The 20,383-nt window shown below is 46.6% G+C and overlaps 1 protein-coding gene across 1 annotated transcript in view; it reads left to right on the top strand.

Annotated features, from left to right (window-relative positions):
- The window catches only part of LOXHD1 (lipoxygenase homology PLAT domains 1), a 261,656-nt gene that overhangs the window by 130,385 nt on the left and 110,888 nt on the right, over positions 1-20,383 (top strand). Inside the window, exons 18-20 of the mRNA XM_077283599.1 lie at positions 2,418-2,553; positions 8,299-8,453; positions 8,855-9,015. Of these exons, the coding sequence (XP_077139714.1) occupies positions 2,418-2,553; positions 8,299-8,453; positions 8,855-9,015 (452 nt within the window). The remainder of the gene's footprint in view (positions 1-2,417; positions 2,554-8,298; positions 8,454-8,854; positions 9,016-20,383) is intronic.

The following is a 20,383-nucleotide window of genomic DNA, read 5'->3' as shown; positions in this document are numbered from 1 at the left end:
TTTCATTAATTATCACAGCAAGTAATTTAGGGACACTTAAAGGGGCTATTCCCATTTTCACAGATAGCTGTCATCTGATAGAGCTTGTAAAAACAAGCACTTTTGCAATTTACTGCTTGTTAAAAATTGCAACCGTTTTTGAGATATTAACACTTTTTTGTTTGTTTGTTTGCAACTCGTTGCTTAGGAGGCCGACCACCGCTGCTGTCTAGCTCGTAGGTAGTGCGTTGAAGCCTGCCTGGGATTGAGGTAACAGCATGGTCCAGGGATCTTGGCCGGCTTCAAAACAGTGATTACAAGCTCAATAGCAAAGACCTTGTAAGCTCTGCGAATATTCTGCAGCAGTGGTCGGTCTCCAAGGCAACGAGCTGTAAACAAAAGAAAAATGTTAATATCTCGCAAACAGATGAAAAGTTTAATAAGAAGAAAATTGCAAAATTGCTTGTATTTCCAAGCTCTATCTGACAATGCCCATTTATGAAGATGAGAATAACCCTTTAAAAGACCCCTCAACTTGGGACTGAAAAGTGACTTTACAGCTCGTCCGCACAGTCAACCTGCCTGGTGCCTTACACTGCCCCCTCTGCTCGGATTGGTGTCACATTCCTCCTGCTTCCAAGATGGCCTCTGCCGTGCCATGGGGAGTGAATGCTTTAAGTTCTGCCTCTGGTCCCATCTGGGACTGACTCAGTCCTGCCCAGATACATCCATTTGTGGTCAGCCAGTCCATCGTGTATGCAATACTTGACCCCATCTACAGGTCCTTCTCAAAAAATTAGCATATAGTGTTAAATTTCATTATTTACCATAATGTAATGATTACAATTAAACTTTCATATATTATAGATTCATTATCCACCAACTGAAATTTGTCAGGTCTTTTATTGTTTTAATACTGATGATTTTGGCCTACAACTCCTGATAACCCAAAAAACCTGTCTCAATAAATTAGCATATCAAGAAAAGGTTCTCTAAACGACCTATTACCCTAATCTTCTGAATCAACTAATTAACTCTAAACACATGCAAAAGATACCTGAGGCTTTTAAAAACTCCCTGCCTGGTTCAATACTCAAAACCCCCATCATGGGTAAGACTAGCGACCTGACAGATGTCAAGAAGGCCATCATTGACACCCTCAAGCAAGAGGGTAAGACCCAGAAAGAAATTTCTCAACAAATAGGCTGTTCCCAGAGTGCTGTATCAAGGCACCTCAATGGTAAGTCTGTTGGAAGGAAACAATGTGGCCGAAAACGCTGTACAACGAGAAGAGGTGACCGGACCCTGAGGAAGATTGTGGAGAAGGACCGATTCCAGACCTTGGGGAACCTGAGGAAGCAGTGGACTGAGTCTGGTGTGGAAACATCCAGAGCCACCGTGCACAGGCGTGTGCAGGAAATGGGCTACAGGTGCCGCATTCCCCAGGTAAAGCCACTTTTGAACCATAAACAGCGGCAGAAGCGCCTGACCTGGGCTACAGAGAAGCAGCACTGGACTGTTGCTAAGTGGTCCCAAGTACTTTTTTCTGATGAAAGCAAATTTTGCATGTCATTCGGAAATCAAGGTGCCAGAGTCTGGAGGAAGACTGGGGAGAAGGAAATGCCAAAATGCCTGAAGTCCAGTGTCAAGTACCCACAGTCAGTGATGGTGTGGGGTGCCATGTCAGCTGCTGGTGTTGGTCCACTGTGTTTCATCAAGGGCAGGGTCAATGCAGCTAGCTATCAGGAGATTTTGGAGCACTTCATGCTTCCATCGGCTGAAATGCTTTATGGAGATGAAGATTTCATTTTTCAGCACGACCTGGCACCTGCTCACAGTGCCAAAACCACTGGTAAATGGTTTACTGACCATGGTATTACTGTGCTCAATTGGCCTGCCAACTCTCCTGACCTGAACCCCATAGAGAATCTGTGGGATATTGTGAAGAGAAAGTTGAGAGACGCAAGACCCAACACTCTGGATGAGCTTAAGGCCGCTATTGAAGCATCCTGGGCCTCCATAACATCTCAGCAGTGTCACAGGCTGATTGCCTCCATGCCACGCCGCATTGAAGCAGTCATTTCTGCCAAAGGATTCCCGACCAAGTATTGAGTGCATAACTGAACATTATTATTTGATGGTTTTTTTGTTTGTTATTAAAAAACACTTTTATTTGATTGGACGGGTGAAATATGCTAATTTATTGAGACAGGTTTTTTGGGTTATCAGGAGTTGTAGGCCAAAATAATCAGTATTAAAACAATAAAAGACCTGACAAATTTCAGTTGGTGGATAATGAATCTATAATATATGAAAGTTTAATTGTAATCATTACATTATGGTAAATAATGAAATTTAACACTATATGCTAATTTTTTGAGAAGGACCTGTATGATCAACCATTATATTAACTCTGCCTTCATTTTGGCCTGTCACAGGTCACCATGCTGAAAACACTCACCAAAGAGAAGTATACCTTTAAGTGCGGCCGGTGGTTGGACCTCAATGAAGATGACGGTGAGATTGTGCGTGAGCTTCCAGCAGAAGGTCCACTGGTGGCGGCTGTTTTACCAGGTGAGACCTTATGTATGGGCCTCAATGGGATCACCCTATATCCCAGTCACTTCAGCCTCCACTGACCAGTGCCGATGGCATGTCCTAATGGAAAACCATCACTTTATAAGATCCCAGTCACTCCAGCCTCCGCTGACCAGTGCAGATGTCCTAATGGTAAACCATCACTTTATAAGATCCCAGTCATTCCAGCCTCCGCTGACCAGTGCCGATGGCATGTCCTAATGGAAAACCATCACTTTATAAGATCCCAGTCACTCCAGGCTCCACTGACCAGTGCAGATGTCCTAATGGTAGACCATCACTATATAAGATCCCAGTCACTCCAGTCTCCGCTGACCAGTGCCGATGGCATGTCCTAATGGAAAACCATCACTTTATAAGATCCCAGTCACTCCAGCCTCCGCTGACCAGTGCAGATGTCCTAATGGTAAACCATCACTTTATAAGATCCCAGTCACTCCAGCCTCCGCTGACCAGTGCCGATGGCATGTCGTAATGGTAAACCATCACTTTATAAGATCCCAGTCACTCGAGCCTCTGCTGACCAGTGCCGATGGCATGTCCTAATGGTAACCATCACTTTATAAGGTCCCAGTCACTCTAGCCTCCCGTGATCAGTGCCGATGGCATGTCCTAATGGTAAACCATCACTTTATAAGATCCCAGTCAGTCTAACCTCCCGTGATCAGTGCCGATGGCATGTCCTAATGGTACACCATCACTTTATAAGATCCCAGTCACTCCAGCCTCCGCTGACCAGTGCCGATGGCATGTCCTAATGGTAACCATCACTATATAAGATCCCAGTCACTCCAGCCTCTGCTGACCAGTGCCGATGGCATGTCCTAATGGTAACCATCACTTTATAAGATCCCAGTCACTCGAGCCTCCGCTGACCAGTGCCGATGGCATGTCCTAATGGTAACCATCACTTTATAAGATCCCAGTCACTCCAGCCTCCCGTGACCAGTGCCAATGTCATGTCCTAATGGAAACCATCACTTTATAAGATCCCTGTCACTCCAGCCTCCACTGACCAGTGCCGATGGCATGTCCTAATGGTAACCATCACTATATAAGATCCTAGTCACTCTAGCCTCCCGTGACCAGTGCCAATGGCATGTCCTAATGGTAACCATTACTTTATAAGATCCCAGTCACTCCAGCCTCCCGTGACCAGTGCCGATGGCATGTCCTAATGGAAACCATCACTTTATAAGATCCCAGTCACTCCAGCCTCCACTGACCAGTGCCGATGGCATGTCCTAATGGTAACCATCACTATATAAGATCCCAGTCACTCCAGCCTCCCGTGACCAGTGCCGATGGCATGTCTGTCATGATCTCAATGGCAAGAGAACATAGCATCAGCATATATAGGAACTAGCTCTTGGAAGATGGGAACTGAGCTGACCATGAACTAAACCTAACACACAACTAGCAGTGGCCGGGTAGCATGCCTACGTTGATTCTAGATGCCCAGCACCAGCCGGAGGACTAAATAATGCTAGCAGAGGAAAATAAGTCCTAGCTCACCTCTAGAGAAATACCCCGAAAGGAGACAGAGGCCCCCCACATGTATTGGCGGTGAATTAAGATGAAATAACAAAACGTAGTATGAAAATAGGTTTAGCAAATTTGAGGTCCACTTACTACATAGCAGAAGACAGAAAGAACACTTTCATGGTCAGCTAAAAACCCTATCAAAACACCATCCAGAAATTACTTTAAAACTCTGGCATTAACTCATAACACCAGAGTGGCAATTCCTGTTCACAAGAGCTTTCCAGACACAGTAACGAAACTACAGCTGTGAACTGGAACAAAAATGCAAAAACAAACATGGACAAGAGTCCAACTTATCTAGTAGTTGTCTAGGAGCAGGAACAAGCACAGAGAGGCTTCTGATAACATTGTTGACCGGCAAGCAACTAACAAAGCAGCAAGGTTATATAGCGACTCCCACAACTTGATGGGAACAGGTGAACAGAGAAGATGAAGACACCAGTTCAATTCCACCAGTAGCCACCGGGGGAGCCCAGAATCCAAATTCACAACACATGTCCTAATGGTAACCATCACTTTATAAGATCCCAGTCACTCTAGCCCCCCGTGACCAGTGCCGATGGCATGTCCTAATGGAAACCATCACTTTATAAGATCCCACTCACTCCAGCCTCCACTGACCAGTGCCGATGGCATGTCCTAATGGTAACCATCACTATATAAGATCCCAGTCACTCTAGCCTCCCGTGACCAGTGCCGTGGCATGTCCTAATGGTAACCATCACTTTATAAGATCCCAGTCACTCCAGCCTCCCGTGACCAGTGCCGATGGCATGTCATAATGGTAAACCATCACTTTATACAATCCCAGTCACTCCAGCCTCCGCTGATCAGTGCTGATGGCATGTCCTAATGGTAAACCATCACTTTATAAGATCCCAGTCACTCCAGCCTCCGCTGACCAGTGCAGATGGCATGTCCTAATGGTAACCATCACTTTATAAGATCCCAGTCACTCCAGTCTCCGCTGACCAGTGCCGATGGCATGTCCTAATGGTAAACCATCACTTTATAAGATCCCAGTCACTCCAGCCTCCACTGACCAGTGCCGATGGCATGTCCTAATGGTAACCATCACTTTATAAGATCCCAGTCACTCCAGCCGCCGCTGACCAGTGCCGATGGCATGTCCTAATGGTAAACCATCACTTTATAAGATCCCAGTCACTCCAGCCTCCGCTGACCAGTGCTGATGGCATGTCCTAATGGTAAACCATCACTTTATAAGATCCCAGTCACTTCAGCCTCCACTGACCAGTGCCGATGGCATGTCCTAATGGTAACCATCACTTTATAAGATCCCAGTCACTCCAGCCTCCGCTGACCAGTGCCGATGGCATGTCCTAATGGTAACCATCACTTTATAAGATCCCAGTCACTCCAGCCTCCACTGACCAGTGCCGATGGCATGTCCTAATGGTAACCATCACTTTATAAGATCCCAGTCACTCGAGCCTCCGCTGACCAGTGCCGATGGCATGTCCTAATGGTAACCATCACTTTATAAGATCCCAGTCACTCCAGCCTCCGCTGACCAGTGCCGATGGCATGTCCTAATGGTAACCATCACTTTATAAGATCCCAGTCACTCCAGCCTCCCCTGACCAGTGCCGATGGCATGTCCTAATGGTAACCATCACTATATAAGATCCCAGTCACTCTAGCCTCCCGTGACCAGTGCCGATGGCATGTCCTAATGGAAACCATCACTTTATAAGATCCCAGTCACTCCAGCCTCCACTGACCAGTGCCGATGGCATGTCCTAATGGTAACCATCACGTTATAAGATCCCAGTCACTCGAGCCTCCGCTGACCGGTGCCGATGGCATGTCCTAATGGTAACCATCACTATATAAGATCCCAGTCACTCTAGCCTCCCGTGACCAGTGCCGATGGCATGTCCTAATGGTAACCATCACTTTATAAGATCCCAGTCACTCCAGCCTCCGCTGATCAGTGCCGATGGCATGTCCTAAAGGTAAACATCACTTTATAAGATCCCAGTCACTCCAGCCTCCGCTGACCGGTGCCGATGGCATGTCCTAATGGTAAACCATCACTTTATAAGATCCCAGTCACTCCAGCCGCCACTGACCAGTGCCGATGGCATGTCCTAATGGTAACCATCACTTTATAAGATCCCAGTCACTCCAGCCTCCCGTGACCAGTGCCGAGGGCATGTCCTAATGGAAACCATCACTTTATAAGATCCCAGTCACTCCAGCCACCACTGACCAGTGCCGATGGCATGTCCTAATGGTAACCATCACTATATAAGATCCCAGTCACTCTAGCCTCCCGTGACCAGTGTCGATGGCATGTCCTAATGGAAACCATCACTTTATAAGATCCCAGTCACTCCAGCCTCCACTGACCAGTGCTGATGGCATGTCCTAATGGTAACCATCACTATATAAGATCCTAGTCACTCTAGCCTCCCGTGACCAGTGCCGATGGCATGTCCTAATGGTAACCATCACTTTATAAGATCCCAGTCACTCCAGCCTCCGCTGACCAGTGCTGATGGCATGTCCTAATGGTAAACCATCACTTTATAAGATCCCAGTCACTCCAGCCTCCGCTGACCAGTGCTGATGGCATGTCCTAATGGTAACCATCACTTTATAAGATCCCAGTCACTCCAGCCTCCGCTGACCAGTGCCGATGGCATGTCCTAATGGTAAACCTTTAATGGTTTAATTCACTGACATCAAGCAGAGATCTTAAAAAATGCAACTGAACCTAAAAAATTGAAGGTTGTAGAAACCTTTGTTTATGAAATGACTGGTCACCCTTCACACCAGGGTGGACAAACTTTATATTCATGGCGTAAAAGGTCAAGACGGCCTCCCAACGTTTTACTGCCTCCCTACTGACACTTTGTAACATCATTTTCCAGGTTTCTATATACATCTAACATCAAGAAGCTTTGATTCATCTTTTGTGATGATTTTTAGCTACATCGTGTCTTACTCCAGTCACATCCAAAGCAGCATTCACGGTTTGCAACCATAAAGTTTGTTAACATTGGTATTATCCTGGAAAACACACCCTGAGCAGACCCTGACCTGACAGTATAATGTCAGATCAATCGGAAGATCCGTATCCATAAGACTCAAAAAAAACAGAATTTCAAGTGCAGCTTTGGATGTGATTGTGGTAGAAGATATAAAGTATGAGTGCTGCTCTGGATGTGATTAGAGAAGAAGATATAAGGTATGAGTGCTGCTCTGGATGTGATTGGAGAAGAAGATGTAAAGTATGAGTGCTGCTGTGGATGTGATTGGAGAAGAAGATGTAAAGTATGAGTGCTGCTCTGGATGTGATTGGAGAAGAAGATGTAAAGTATGAGTGCTGCTGTGGATGTGATTGGAGAAGAAGATGTAAAGTATGAGTGCTGCTCTGGATGTGATTGCAGAAGAAGATATAAAGTATGAGTGCTGCTCTGGATGTGATTGGAGAAGAAGATGTAAAGTATGAGTGCTGCTCTGGATGTGATTGCAGAAGAAGATATAAAGTATGAGTGCTGCTCTGGATGTGATTGGAGAAGAAGATGTAAAGTATGAGATCTGCTCTGGATGTGATTGGAGAAGAAGATGTAAAGTATGAGTGCTGCTCTGGATGTGATTGGAGAAGAAGATGTAAAGTATGAGTGCTGCTCTGGATGTGATTGGAGAAGAAGATGTAAAGTATGAGTGCTGCTGTTGATGTGAGTGGAGAAGAAGATATAAGGTATGAGTGCCGCTCTGGATGTGATTGGAGAAGAAGATGTAATGTATGAGTGCTGCTGTGGATGTGATTGGAGAAGAAGATATAAAGTATGAGTGCTGCTCTGGATGTGATTGGAGAAGAAGATGTAAAGTATGAGTGCCGCTCTGGATGTGATTGGAGAAGAAGATATAAGGTATGAGTGCTGCTCTGGATGTGATTGGAGAAGAAGATAATATAAGGTATGAGTGCTGCTCTGGATGAAAGCAGTAAGTCGCAGGTGACCGTTGACCTTCTAGGTTTTCCGAAGTGAAAGTTGATCGTCGGTGTGAGTTACCCATGGGGTGCTGAGCAGCTGTGACTCCTGAATAATGGATCACACGGGGTGTTTTGTGTGGTGTCGCCCGATTACCACGAGGAGCAGATAGCGGGATCCGTATGTCACCGCTGTGTTTCCTCCTCCGCAGTGGTGAAGTATCGAGTGACCGTTCACACTGGCAATGTGAGCGGCAGTGGGACTGATGCTAATGTCTTTCTCTGCCTCTTCGGAGATTTGGGGGACACCGGGGAACGTTTCCTCATCGACTGCAAGAACAACATGAACAAGTTTGAAAAAGGCAACGTAAGTAGATGGGGTCTGAGCAGAGCAACACGGCGGCCGGGGGGCTCCGGTGGTGCGAGGAGACCTAGGGGCCTGGATGACACGTTATTTCATATGGAGCAGGCTAAGGAACTGCCCCTATCCCATATAGGGCACTGCCAAAATCAGGGCTGGCTCCAATACCAAGCACATGCTGCACATAGAGTAGGATTGCCAGGACTAATATACTGCAGCAAAACTTCAGCTGTGAGAAGGACGTGAGTGCGAGCATGAAGCACTCCGTATGAGGGACTTAGAACTCAGTAGTACCAGTCCAGATGATGATTTTGGCTTGGAGCGTTGCTGTGGTAGTGCCCGGGAAGTGGAATCCTCATCTCTTCTTATGTATTGAAGCAGTACCAAGAACCTTCTCTTATCTCCAGGCAGATGAGTTCATCATCGAGGCCGTGACTCTGAAGCAAGTGAGGAGGGTCCGCATCGGACATGACGGGAAAGGAGGAGGTTGCGGATGGTATATGGACAAAGTGGTAGTGAAGGAAGAAGGAAAACCCGAGACTGAAGCCATTGAGTTTCCTTGTAACAGGTAGGACTAAAAAAGCCAATAACATAGAACAACGTGACAATAAAACACACCATCCTTTCTGACTATTTCTTAACTACACCATCCACTGTGGCCAAAAACTCAGTAGATCGGGAAACATTTTCAGCATTGGGAGATTCGGCATTAGTTTACACTTCTCTGTGTAAGGCTGAGTGCACCTCCAGGGTGTGACTAAGGAGGTGGAGCTTATTTGTGGGCCACACCCATGCAGAGCCCAGGACAGATTATATTTTCTGTGAGTGTCGCTGGTTTTTTTTTTCTCTCTAGCAGTCTCTTAGAATAAAATTTTGTGAACCCTTCAACATTTTCCATATTTCTGAATACATTTCACCTAAAACGCTATCTATTTTTATGACTCAATGAAGAGAACCAGGTCAAAAAATGGGCCAAAAATATTAGATTTTGTCATTTTTTTTTTAAATTAGGAAAATGATTCAAAATCACAAGTTTGTGAGTGGCAAAAGTATGTGAACCTTTGCTTTCAGTTTCTTCTGTGACCCTCATGTGCATCTAAATGTTTCTGGTAATTATTGAATAATCCTGCACATCGGCTTGGAGGAATTTTAGCCAATTTCTCCTATGGTCTCATCCATTCAAAAAACATTGTATAAATAAAGGCTGTTAAAGTAATGGACAGCAATGTACTTTATGGAGAGCAGTGGCTTTCTCCTTGCAATTCTTCAATTCACACCATTGTTGTTCAGTGTCCTCCTGAGGGTGGACTCATAAACGTAAACATTAGCTAATGGGAGAGACCTTTGGTTGCTTAGAGGTTACCTTGGGTTCCTTTGTTACATCACGGTCTATTATATGTCTTGTCTGTGGAGTGATCTTTGTTGGTCGATCACTCTTGGTGAAGGTAATATTAGTCTAAATTTTTTTCCATCTGTACACAATCTGTGTGGCTATGGATTGGTAGAGTCCAAATTCCTTAGGGATGGTTTTGTAACCTTTTCCATCCGGATGAGCCTCAAATATTCTGAGGTCCTCAGAAATCACCATGTGTTGTGAAGATCAGACTTTGCTAGATCTCCGTTTATTAAATAAAGCAGGTCACCCATTTAAATCTAATTGTCATCCCATTGATTGAAACACTAAACCAATTTTACCTTCAAATTGTCAGGCTAATTCTAAAGGTTCACATACTTTTGCCACTCACAGACATCAGATATTGGATCATTTTCATCAATAAAAAAAATGACGACTAATATTTTTGACTACTTTTGTTCTCTACTTTCAGGACTTCTGTGTAAATCTGATGTAGTTTTAGGTAAATTTTATTAAAGAAATTTGAAAATTTCTAAGTTCGCAAGTTTTCTGTCACGCATGCGGATTGTGGACCCACTGAGCCACAGGTCAGGCTTACCCTGGAGGGGCGTAGCTAAGCAGCTACTTGGTTTTCGCTACATCTCCTGATGGTGGAGATACATAGGCTTTTGCTGCAGGTAGGCGCCAGGTACCACTCCAAGGGCAGTCTCTGGTACTGCAGCAGCTGACCCCAAGGGTCAGGATAGCAGGCACGGATACAAACTCGGAGTCCTAGGCAGGATGAACACTTGTACTGCTTCAGGCAGTGCGGATTCTGGAACAGAGGACAGGAATGACACTGGAGATGGTTCAGGTACCACAGGAGCTGTTGCAGGTTCAGATAGGGCAGCACGGTGGCTCAGTGGTTAGCACAGCAGCCTTGCAGCGCTGAAGTCCTGGGATCAAATCCCACCAAGGACAACATCTGCAAGGAGTTTGTATGTTCTCCCTGTGTTTGCGTGGGTTTCTTCCGGGTACTCCGGTTTCCTCCCACATTCCAAAGACATACTGATAGGGAATTTAGATTGTGAGCCCCATCGGGACAGCGATAATAATGTGTGCAAAACTGTAAAGTGCTGCGGAGTATGTTAGCGCTGTATAAAGATTATTATTATTATACTGCCGGAACGGTGTGCTGCCACTCTGTGACAGATTCAAATGTATTTACATTATTGTTTTTTCTGTTTTCCCTAGTTGTTCTGAAAATGCATTCAGTTTGTATTGTGTTCTTACTTGTTATGATTTGCTGCCACCCAGTGGTCATCTTGGTGTTCAACATGTATATTTGTATATGTTAATGACCTGGGTGGAGACCTTGCTTCCCGGTCAGAACTAGTTCTTCTTCCTGTCTGCATTCTGTAATTGTGGAACATTGATGGAAGTCATACTTTCTGACCTGGCAAAGGAATTGTCTTTTTACCTAGCGGACCGTGATTTGCTTCAAGGCAAAATAAACTGCCAAGTAATCTACTCCCTGACTCCTTGTCTTGTGGATACAGATGTACTAGAAGATTCAGGTACGATTCGAGTAATATCTGCATGCAGTTTTCTCACACATGGCAACGTTCTCATGAGGCTGAGCATAAGACAGTCCATACGTGAGGGGCGCGTGACAGAATAGTAAAAAGACATTTCAGTATATTCAGGAAGAAAGCTTTGTGAGAAGATTTCTCAGCACTACATAGTGTGTGTGTCATAAGCTGCCGGAAGCCTCAGCAGCCCAGCACAAAGCAGAGACTGTAATATGTAATAGGACACCTGCCTGTGTGTGCCTCATCCTGCAGCCGCATGGTGCCCACAACTGTTCAAGACACAATCCGAACCCATCTGCCCTCTATTAAGTGATAATCCGATCCGATTTGTCATACAATCTGCTTATCTATGAGTGACTGTGACTTATGATCCACCATTTGTGAGAGCACATGTTGAAATCACAGCTTGCTGCCATCTACAGTTCGCGCCATCCGCCACGCGCTCAAAGAGATCTTGATTAATCATAGACTGTATTCCTTTCTTGCATCATCTAAAGCCCTGCTTTCTGCCTCAAAAAAGATTTAAAGTGACAGTACATCTTTATTGCAAAGTGAAGGAAAATGTCTGATATAAGCTCGCCTGCCGATGCAGTGACAGTGATGGACATTCCTGTGTGCACAGAAGTCACAGAGAGTGCAGATGCAGCCACAAAACCTAAAAGGGCACTCCACCCATCCACAAAGGCAGTGGAAAGTTACATGTGCACAAAAAGTGAATATGAAAGCAACTTAAGTGAACTGTGGGAAAGAGTCTCCCAATGCATCTCAGCTTTCCCTCACGGTGATGATACAGCAGAATTAACAGCGTTCATTAACCGTTTATCTGCCAAGCAGGAATCTTATGAGAGGCTTCTTACCAAGTATACCACCTTTCTGAAAAGTAGTAATGTTCCAGATGCCTCACTAACCCTTGCCCAAATAGAAGAACTGAGCCAGCAGAGGCAGGGGACAGTGGAAAACACCAAGGTTAAAGCAGACCTCCGCATCGCCCATTTACAGGAGACCAGATCACACCGATCTGCTGCATCCAAGCAAACCATCAGGACAGCCAGATCATTACGGTCATGCAGAACTACTAGTTCCAGGAGGTCAGTCTTAAGTGACCAACTCATCCAAGCGCAAATAGCCGCTGCAGACTTAGAGGTGAGGAGCGCCTTCTCAAAGAAAGAAGCAGAAGCAGAGGCTGAAGCCAAACAAGCACAAGCAGAGGCCCAAGCCAAACAGGCAAAAGCAGATGCCCTATTGAAAATCCTCCATACAGAAAAGGAAAAGGCCGCTGCCTTCGCTAAAGTAAAAGTCCTGGAACAAGCGTTGGGCCAGTGCACTAATACAGACTGTTTTCTCCCCACAGAGGAGGTTAGCACGGCTGATCGCACTGCTGAGTACGTGCTGAACCAATCAGCCTCCATGCCTCCTACCAGCGATCTCATGCAACCGCCTAAACCGGATGTCGCAGTGCCGCAGACACTGGCGCCACCTCCAATCCAATCTTTAAATGTGCCTACACACCAGCAGATCTCATCTGCAGCAGACCACAAGGTGAACACCAGCGCACCGCCACAGTTCAAGCTACAGCCACCAGTCACCACAGAGGTAAAACCGCAACTCAACCCTTATGCTATGTCATTCCACCCTGGTACAGCTCAGCCTTACACGCCAAACGACTTACCCGTCCAAGAGGGACTACAAGTTTCAGCGGCAACAAGGAACGAGAGGTCAGATCTGTCTGACTTTGCCAGGTACATGATACGCAGGGAGCTGATCAAGGTTAGCCTCTCCAAGTTTGATGACTGTCCAGAGAACTTTAGGGCCTGGAAATCAACTTTCAAGGCTGCAATCGCAGATTTAAGCCTCACCGCCAAGGAAGAACTTGATCTACTCATCAACTGGCTTGGCCCAGAGTCTACCAATCGCATCAAACCGCTAAGGTCAGTGCACATGGATAACCCAGCTCCGGGTCTCGCTGCCGCCTGGAAAAGGCTTGAGGAGTCGTATGGCAGCTCGGAGGTCATTGAGCGTGCCTTGCTCGACAGACTTAAGAACTTTCCTAGGATCCAGATGAGGGAAACTCGCAAGCTTCAGGATCTCAGCGATTTACTGACGGAACTCGAGTTTGCTAAGGCTGACCCACGCCTAACTGGACTGAGATATCTCGACAGTGCTCTTGGTGTGAACCCCATAGTAGCGAAACTACCACATGGCATACAGGAGAGATGGACAATACAAGGCTTCAAGTACAAGGAAGATTATGGTGTGTCTTTTCCCCCTTTCTCTTACCTTTGCAGGTTTGTCCAGAATCAAGCGCGGGTGAGAAATGACCCCAGTTTCGTCTACACGGATCCTGACATGTCAATGCCACCATCTGCCGCTAAGAGGTATGACAACACCACACCAAAACGCAGAGACATTAGAAGGACTGTATCCGTCAAGAAAACTGACATCCCTTCTGCCATGCCCCCTCCTGCTACATCAGTTCTCCCTGCCCCGAGGGAAAGGGATCCCAATAGAGAGTGCCCACTCCATGGCAAGTCTCACTCTCTTCATCACTGTAGGGGGTTTAAGGCAATGCCTCTGAGAGAGCGCAGAGAGTTGTTAAAGAAACATAGAATATGTTACAGGTGCTGCGCATCTACCAACCATATTGCCAAAGACTGTACGGTAGAAGTCAAATGTGCTGAGTGCAGTAGCAATAGACATGTAACAACCATGCACCTTGCCTTAGCTCCTGGAATTGCCCAGCATACCCCTGCCTCCAGTCCTGTACCAGTCCATGGCGGGGAGGGTGAGGGGCCAGTAGCTGCTAAAGCAACAGTCTCATCCTCTTGCACTGAAGTCTGTGGGGAGGGATCCGGTCCCAAATGTTGTGCCAAAATATGCTTAGCCAGTGTTTACCCAGAGGGGAAGCCAGAGGGGGCTGTCCGCATGTACGTTATGTTAGATGAACAAAGCAACAGGTCTCTAGCAAAACCCAAGTTCTTTGACATCTTTGGTATAAAGACACCGGCCACTCCCTACACTCTCAGGACCTGTTCCGGCCTGGTAGACACCACGGGCAGAAGGGCCAGCGGGTACATGATCTCTCCAATTAAGGGCACAAAGAGCTTTCCCTTACCTGCATTGATTGAGTGCAATGATATGCCAGATGAGAGAGAGGAAATACCCACACCTGAGGCCGCTTATCATCATCCCCACTTAAGGCACCTGGCCAGTGAGATCCCTCCCATGGACATGAATGCAGAAATACTAATCCTTCTTGGGAGAGACGTCCTTAGGATGCACAAGGTGCGCCAGCAGTGCAATGGTCCCGATAATGCCCCATATGCGCAGAGACTTGATTTAGGCTGGGTAATCGTAGGAGATGTGTGCCTGGATAGGATGCATCACGCAGACTGTGTGAGTTCCTTTAAGACTTATGTTCTAAGTAATGGCCGTCCTACTTGCTTCAGACCCTGTCCCTGTCATTACCAAGTGAAAGAGGGACCTTCTGACATAGTGCAGAGACCCGATGTCATTCCCACCCCTTATGATGACAGTTTGGGGGGACAGGTTTTCCGCACAACTCACGATGACAACAAGATAGCCTCATCAGTAGAAGACGAGGAGTTTGTCAATATTATGGACAGTGGGTTTGTCAAGGACAAGACCAGTCATTGGGTCGCACCCTTACCCTTTAAACTCAACAGGGCCAAACTCCCAAGCAACCGGGAGCAAGCCTTATCCAGACTCAACTCCTTACAGCGCACTTTAAGCCACAAACCTCAGATGAAGGAACACTTTGTCACCTTTATGGGTAGGATATTCAGCAACAACCATGCCGAATCAGCCCCTCCACTACAAGTCAACGAGGAGTGCTGGTACCTGCCTTTCTTTGGGGTATACCACCCACGTAAGCCAAACCAAATAAGAGTAGTGTTTGACTCTAGCGCAAAGCACCACGGTACATCCCTTAATGACGTGCTCCTTACAGGTCCCAACCTCACCAATAACCTAGTGGGGGTGCTATTGAGGTTCAGAAAAGAGCGTGTAGCCATCACTGCTGACATTGAACAAATGTTTCATTGCTTTATTGTGCAAGAGGATCATAGGAACTTCCTCAGGTTTCTGTGGCATCGTGACAATGACACCAGTAAGGAGGTAATCGAGTACCGTATGAGAGTACATGTGTTTGGTAACAGCCCTTCACCTGCCGTAGCTACCTATGGGTTGCGCAGGACTGCATCTGAAGGAGGGGCAGAATACGGGGCAGATGCTCAGCGCTTTGTGGAGAGAGACTTTTATGTTGATGATGCACTGAAGTCCCTGCCCACTGAAGGGGAAGCCATTGATCTGTTAAAAAGAACCCAGAGTATGCTGTCCAAGGCTTGTTTAAGACTGCACAAAATTGCCTCCAATAGCGCAGAGGTCATGAAAGCCTTTCAACCTAGTGACTATGCTCCAGGTTTTAAAGACTTAAACCTAGGGTCAGATTTGCCACCTGTGCAGATGAGCCTAGGCCTGAAATGGGACTTGTCAACAGACTCCTTTGGGTTTCAGGTCAGCTGTGCCAACAAATCATTTACAAAAAGAGGTGTCCTTTCAGTAGTCAATAGCCTCTATGATCCCATGGGATTTGTTGCCCCCATCACCATTCGGGGTAAATTCCTATTAAGGCAGCTTTCAGAGACTGTGAAAGATTGGGATGAACCGCTGCCTGACAGTAAGCTTAAAAAATGGGAATCCTGGAAGCAGTCCCTTCAAGCCTTAGAAGGGGTTAATGTGTTAAGACGCTATGTACCAATACCTCTTGCCTCAAGTAAAAGAACTGAGATACATGTGTTTTCTGACGCATCCACTGAGGCTATTGCAGCAGTTGCTTATCTAAGGATTACAGATTCTTCAGACAAAAACCATGTTGGGTTCCTGTTCGGCAAGGCGAAGCTAGCCCCCAAACCCGATCATACAATTCCTAGACTTGAACTTTGTGGGGCAGTGCTGGCCGTGGAGATGGCAGACTTTGTGCAGCAGGAGCTAGATGTCAATGTGGACAATGTTAAGTTTTATACAGACAGCAAGGTCGTCCTTGGTTACATTTACAATCAAACCAAGCGCTTCTATGTGTATGTACATAACCGTGTGACAAGAATCAGGAAATCTTCTAAGCCTGAACATTGGAGCTACGTTTCGTCTGAACTTAATCCTGCTGATCTCGCTACCAGGGCAATATCTGCCAGTGCCCTAGTGAAATCTGCCTGGTTAACAGGCCCATCATTCTTGCTGGACAAGGAGGAAGAGTCAACTCAGGACAACTTCTTCAGTCTCCAGAATCCCAACAGCGATCCTGAGATCCATCAGGAAGTCAAGACTTATAAAACCAGAGCAGGACAGGACCGCCAGCACTTTGAATGTTTCTCGAGCTGGACGAGGCTTGTACGAGCTATTGCAAGGTTAGTCCATATTGCAAAATGTTTTTGTAAGAAAAACGCTGATACTATCTGTCAGGGGTGGCATGTGTGTAAGGAGTCATTAGATGCGCAGGACATTGCCAGAAGTGAACAAACAGTTATACGCATTGTGCAAGGAGACGCTTTTAAAGTAGAACTGGAATGTTTGCTAAAAGGTCAGAGTGTGCCCCAGACCAGCCCTATTGCCAAGCTAAACCCTGTTATTGACAGTCTGGGTATGTTAAGAGTCGGCGGGCGCTTGAACAAGTCCACCCTTACAGAGTCAGAGAGAAACCCTCTCATTATTCCCAAAAATCACCATGTTACTACCCTGTTAATCCGGCACCACCATAAATTGATTATGCATCAAGGCAGACATTTCACTGAAGGAGCAATAAGATCCGCAGGTTACTGGGTAGTGGGAGCTAAGAGACTCATTTCTTCTCTACTTCGCAAGTGTGTTCAGTGTCTTAAAACAAGAGGGAAGTTGGAGCAACAGCAAATGGCAGACCTGCCAGCAGAAAGGTGCAGTTCAGAGCCGCCATTTACCTACGTGGGTCTGGATGTTTTCGGGCCATGGTCAGTCACAGCGCGTAAAACTAGAGGAGGCCTAGCAAACAGCAAGCGATGGGCGGTGATGTTTACCTGCATGAGTGTGCGTGCGGTACATATAGAAGTAATTGAATCGATGGACACTTCCAGCTTCATTAATGCGTTAAGACGGTTTCTAGCAATAAGAGGACCAGTGAAACAATTGAGGTCTGACCGTGGTACAAACTTTGTTGGAGCATGCAGGGAGTTACAATTAGATCCTGCATCAGTTCAAAACTGGTTGACAGAAAACAACTGCAGCTGGGTCTTCAACCCTCCTCATTCCTCACATATGGGTGGGTCTTGGGAAAGGATGATTGGCATAACCCGCAGGATTTTGGACTCTATGCTTATGGATTCAAATACTGTGAGGCTGACTCACGAGGTGCTGACCACCCTTTTAGCAGAAGTAGCTGCCATCATTAATTCCAGACCTCTTGTACCAGTTTCTACAGACCCAGAATCTCCAACTATATTAACCCCAGCCATCCTGTTAACACAAAAGTTAGGAGGCATACCCAGCCCTCCTGTTGACCCATCAGACAATATATATAAGAGCCAATGGAAGCGTGTGCAACATCTAGCCAACTATTTCTGGAACAGATGGAAAAGGGAGTATCTTGTTCTGCTACAGGAACGAAGAAAGTGGCAAAATAAAAGTCCAAATTTACAAGAAGGGGACATTGTCTTAGTAAAAGACCAGGACCTTACTCGTCCTTACTGGCCTATGGGACGGATTGATAAGCTTATTCCCAGTGATGACGGCAGCATTAGGAAAGTAGAAGTTATACTCATTAAGGATGGTGAACCGAAATCATTTTTGAGGCCCATTCACCAAGTGATTTTGCTTTTGCCTACTGAAGAATAGTCCCTTGTTAACTTTATCAGTTTACGGCGGGAGTTATCCTGTGGTCGCTGTGAATTCTTGAATTTGCAACCCTGTGGATTACAGTTACCCTGTGGATTACAGTTACCCTGTGGATTACAGTTACACTGTGGATTACAGTTACACTTTGGATTACAGTTTGCTGTTCTTTTTCCTTGAGGCCTTGGCCAGGAGGCAGCCTCCCACCTTCATTACAATTTGTTCCTGTTTTACATTTTTGCTTTTTTTTATGAACAAAGACTACAACTGTTCTTTTTGCATATTGTGTCTATTAAAAGTGCATCTATTCATGCTTTTCCCTTGCAGCTATTCCATGGACTGTGAGCATTTTCCAATGCAGTTAATAAAGGAGTAAAATCCCTTGGATTTTAGGCGAGGAGTGTGCTGCCACTCTGTGACAGATTCAAATGTATTTACATTATTGTTTTTTCTGTTTTCCCTAGTTGTTCTGAAAATGCATTCAGTTTGTATTGTGTTCTTACTTGTTATGATTTGCTGCCACCCAGTGGTCATCTTGGTGTTCAACATGTATATTTGTATATGTTAATGACCTGGGTGGAGACCTTGCTTCCCGGTCAGAACTAGTTCTTCTTCCTGTCTGCATTCTGTAATTGTGGAACATTGATGGAAGTCATACTTTCTGACCTGGCAAAGGAATTGTCTTTTTACCTAGCGGACCGTGATTTGCTTCAAGGCAAAATAAACTGCCAAGTAATCTACTCCCTGACTCCTTGTCTTGTGGATACAGATGTACTAGAAGATTCAGGTACGATTCGAGTAATATCTGCATGCAGTTTTCTCACACATGGCAACGTTCTCATGAGGCTGAGCATAAGACAGTCCATACGTGAGGGGCGCGTGACAGGTTCAGATACCACCGGAGCGATTCCAGGCTCAGGTACTGCCAGAGCGGTTTCAAGTTCAGGTACCGCTGTAGCGGTTTCAGGCTCAGGTACTACCAGAGCGGTTTCAGGCTCAGGTACCGCTGGAGTGGTTTCAGGTTCAGGCACCGCTGGAGCGGTTTCAGGCTCAGGTACTGCTGGAGCGGTTTCAGGCTCAGGTACTGCCGCCAGAACAGTTTCAGATTCAGATACTGCCGGGGAGGTTTCAGGCTCAGGTACCGCTGGAGCGGTTTCAGGCTCAGGTACCGCTGGAGCAGTTTCAGGCTCAGGTACCGCTGCCAGAACAGTTTCAGGCTCAGGTACTGCCGGGGAGGTTTCAGGCTCAGGTACCGCTGGAGCGGTTTCAGGCTCAGGTACCGCTGGAGCAGTTTCAGGCTCAGGTACCGCTGCCAGAACAGTTTCAGGCTCAGGTACTGCCGGGGAGGTTTCAGGCTCAGGTACCGCTGGAGCGGTTTCAGGCTCAGATACCGCTGCCAGAACAGTTTCAGGTTCAGGTACTGCCGGGGAGGTTTCAGGCTCAGGTACCTCTGGAGTGGTTTCAGGCTCAGGTACCGCTGGAGCGGTTTCAGGCTCAAGTCCCGCTGGAACGGTTTCAGGCTCAGATACCGCTGGAGCGGTTTCAGGCTCAGGTACCGCCGGAACGGTTTCAGGTTCAGGTACCGCTGGAGCAGTTTCAGGCTCAGATACTGCTGGAGCTGTTTCAGGTTCAGGTACTGCCAGAGCGGTTTCAGGTTCAGGTAATGCTGGAGCGGTTTCAGGCTCAGGTACTGCTGGAGCGGTTTCAGGCTCACACAACACTGGTAATATCAGCAGGTTCTAGTTTAGACAGCATGGCTAACTAGAACAGAGATAGGGACCTGGCAACAGACTAGTGGCACCAACACTAACTAACCAAAGGGGAAGCATTGCTCAGGCACCTCTCTACAGGGGAGCATGCTTTAAATACCTGATGCCTCCCAGCTATTGGCTGGGGGCATTTTCAGAGTGCGCACGTTGCCCTTTAAGAAGCAGGGAGCTCGCGCTGCAATTTAAAAAGCAGGGAGTACGCTCATTGCCGGGAGACCTGCACGATGTGCACAGGCCCAGCGGAGCATGAAACCACGGCAGAGCAAGAACACACCACAGAGTAGCCAAAGTGGTGAGTATGTCGGCATCCCTGCCGGGAGGAGGTGAGGGGACCATGTAGGGACGCAGGCATTGGCGTTACATTTT

The sequence above is a fragment of the Ranitomeya variabilis genome, chromosome 1 (genome assembly GCF_051348905.1).
Source record: "Ranitomeya variabilis isolate aRanVar5 chromosome 1, aRanVar5.hap1, whole genome shotgun sequence".
Taxonomy (NCBI): Eukaryota; Metazoa; Chordata; class Amphibia; order Anura; family Dendrobatidae; genus Ranitomeya; species Ranitomeya variabilis.
Note: the sequence above shows the minus strand (reverse complement) of the source record. Positions and strands in the feature narration are given on the sequence as shown.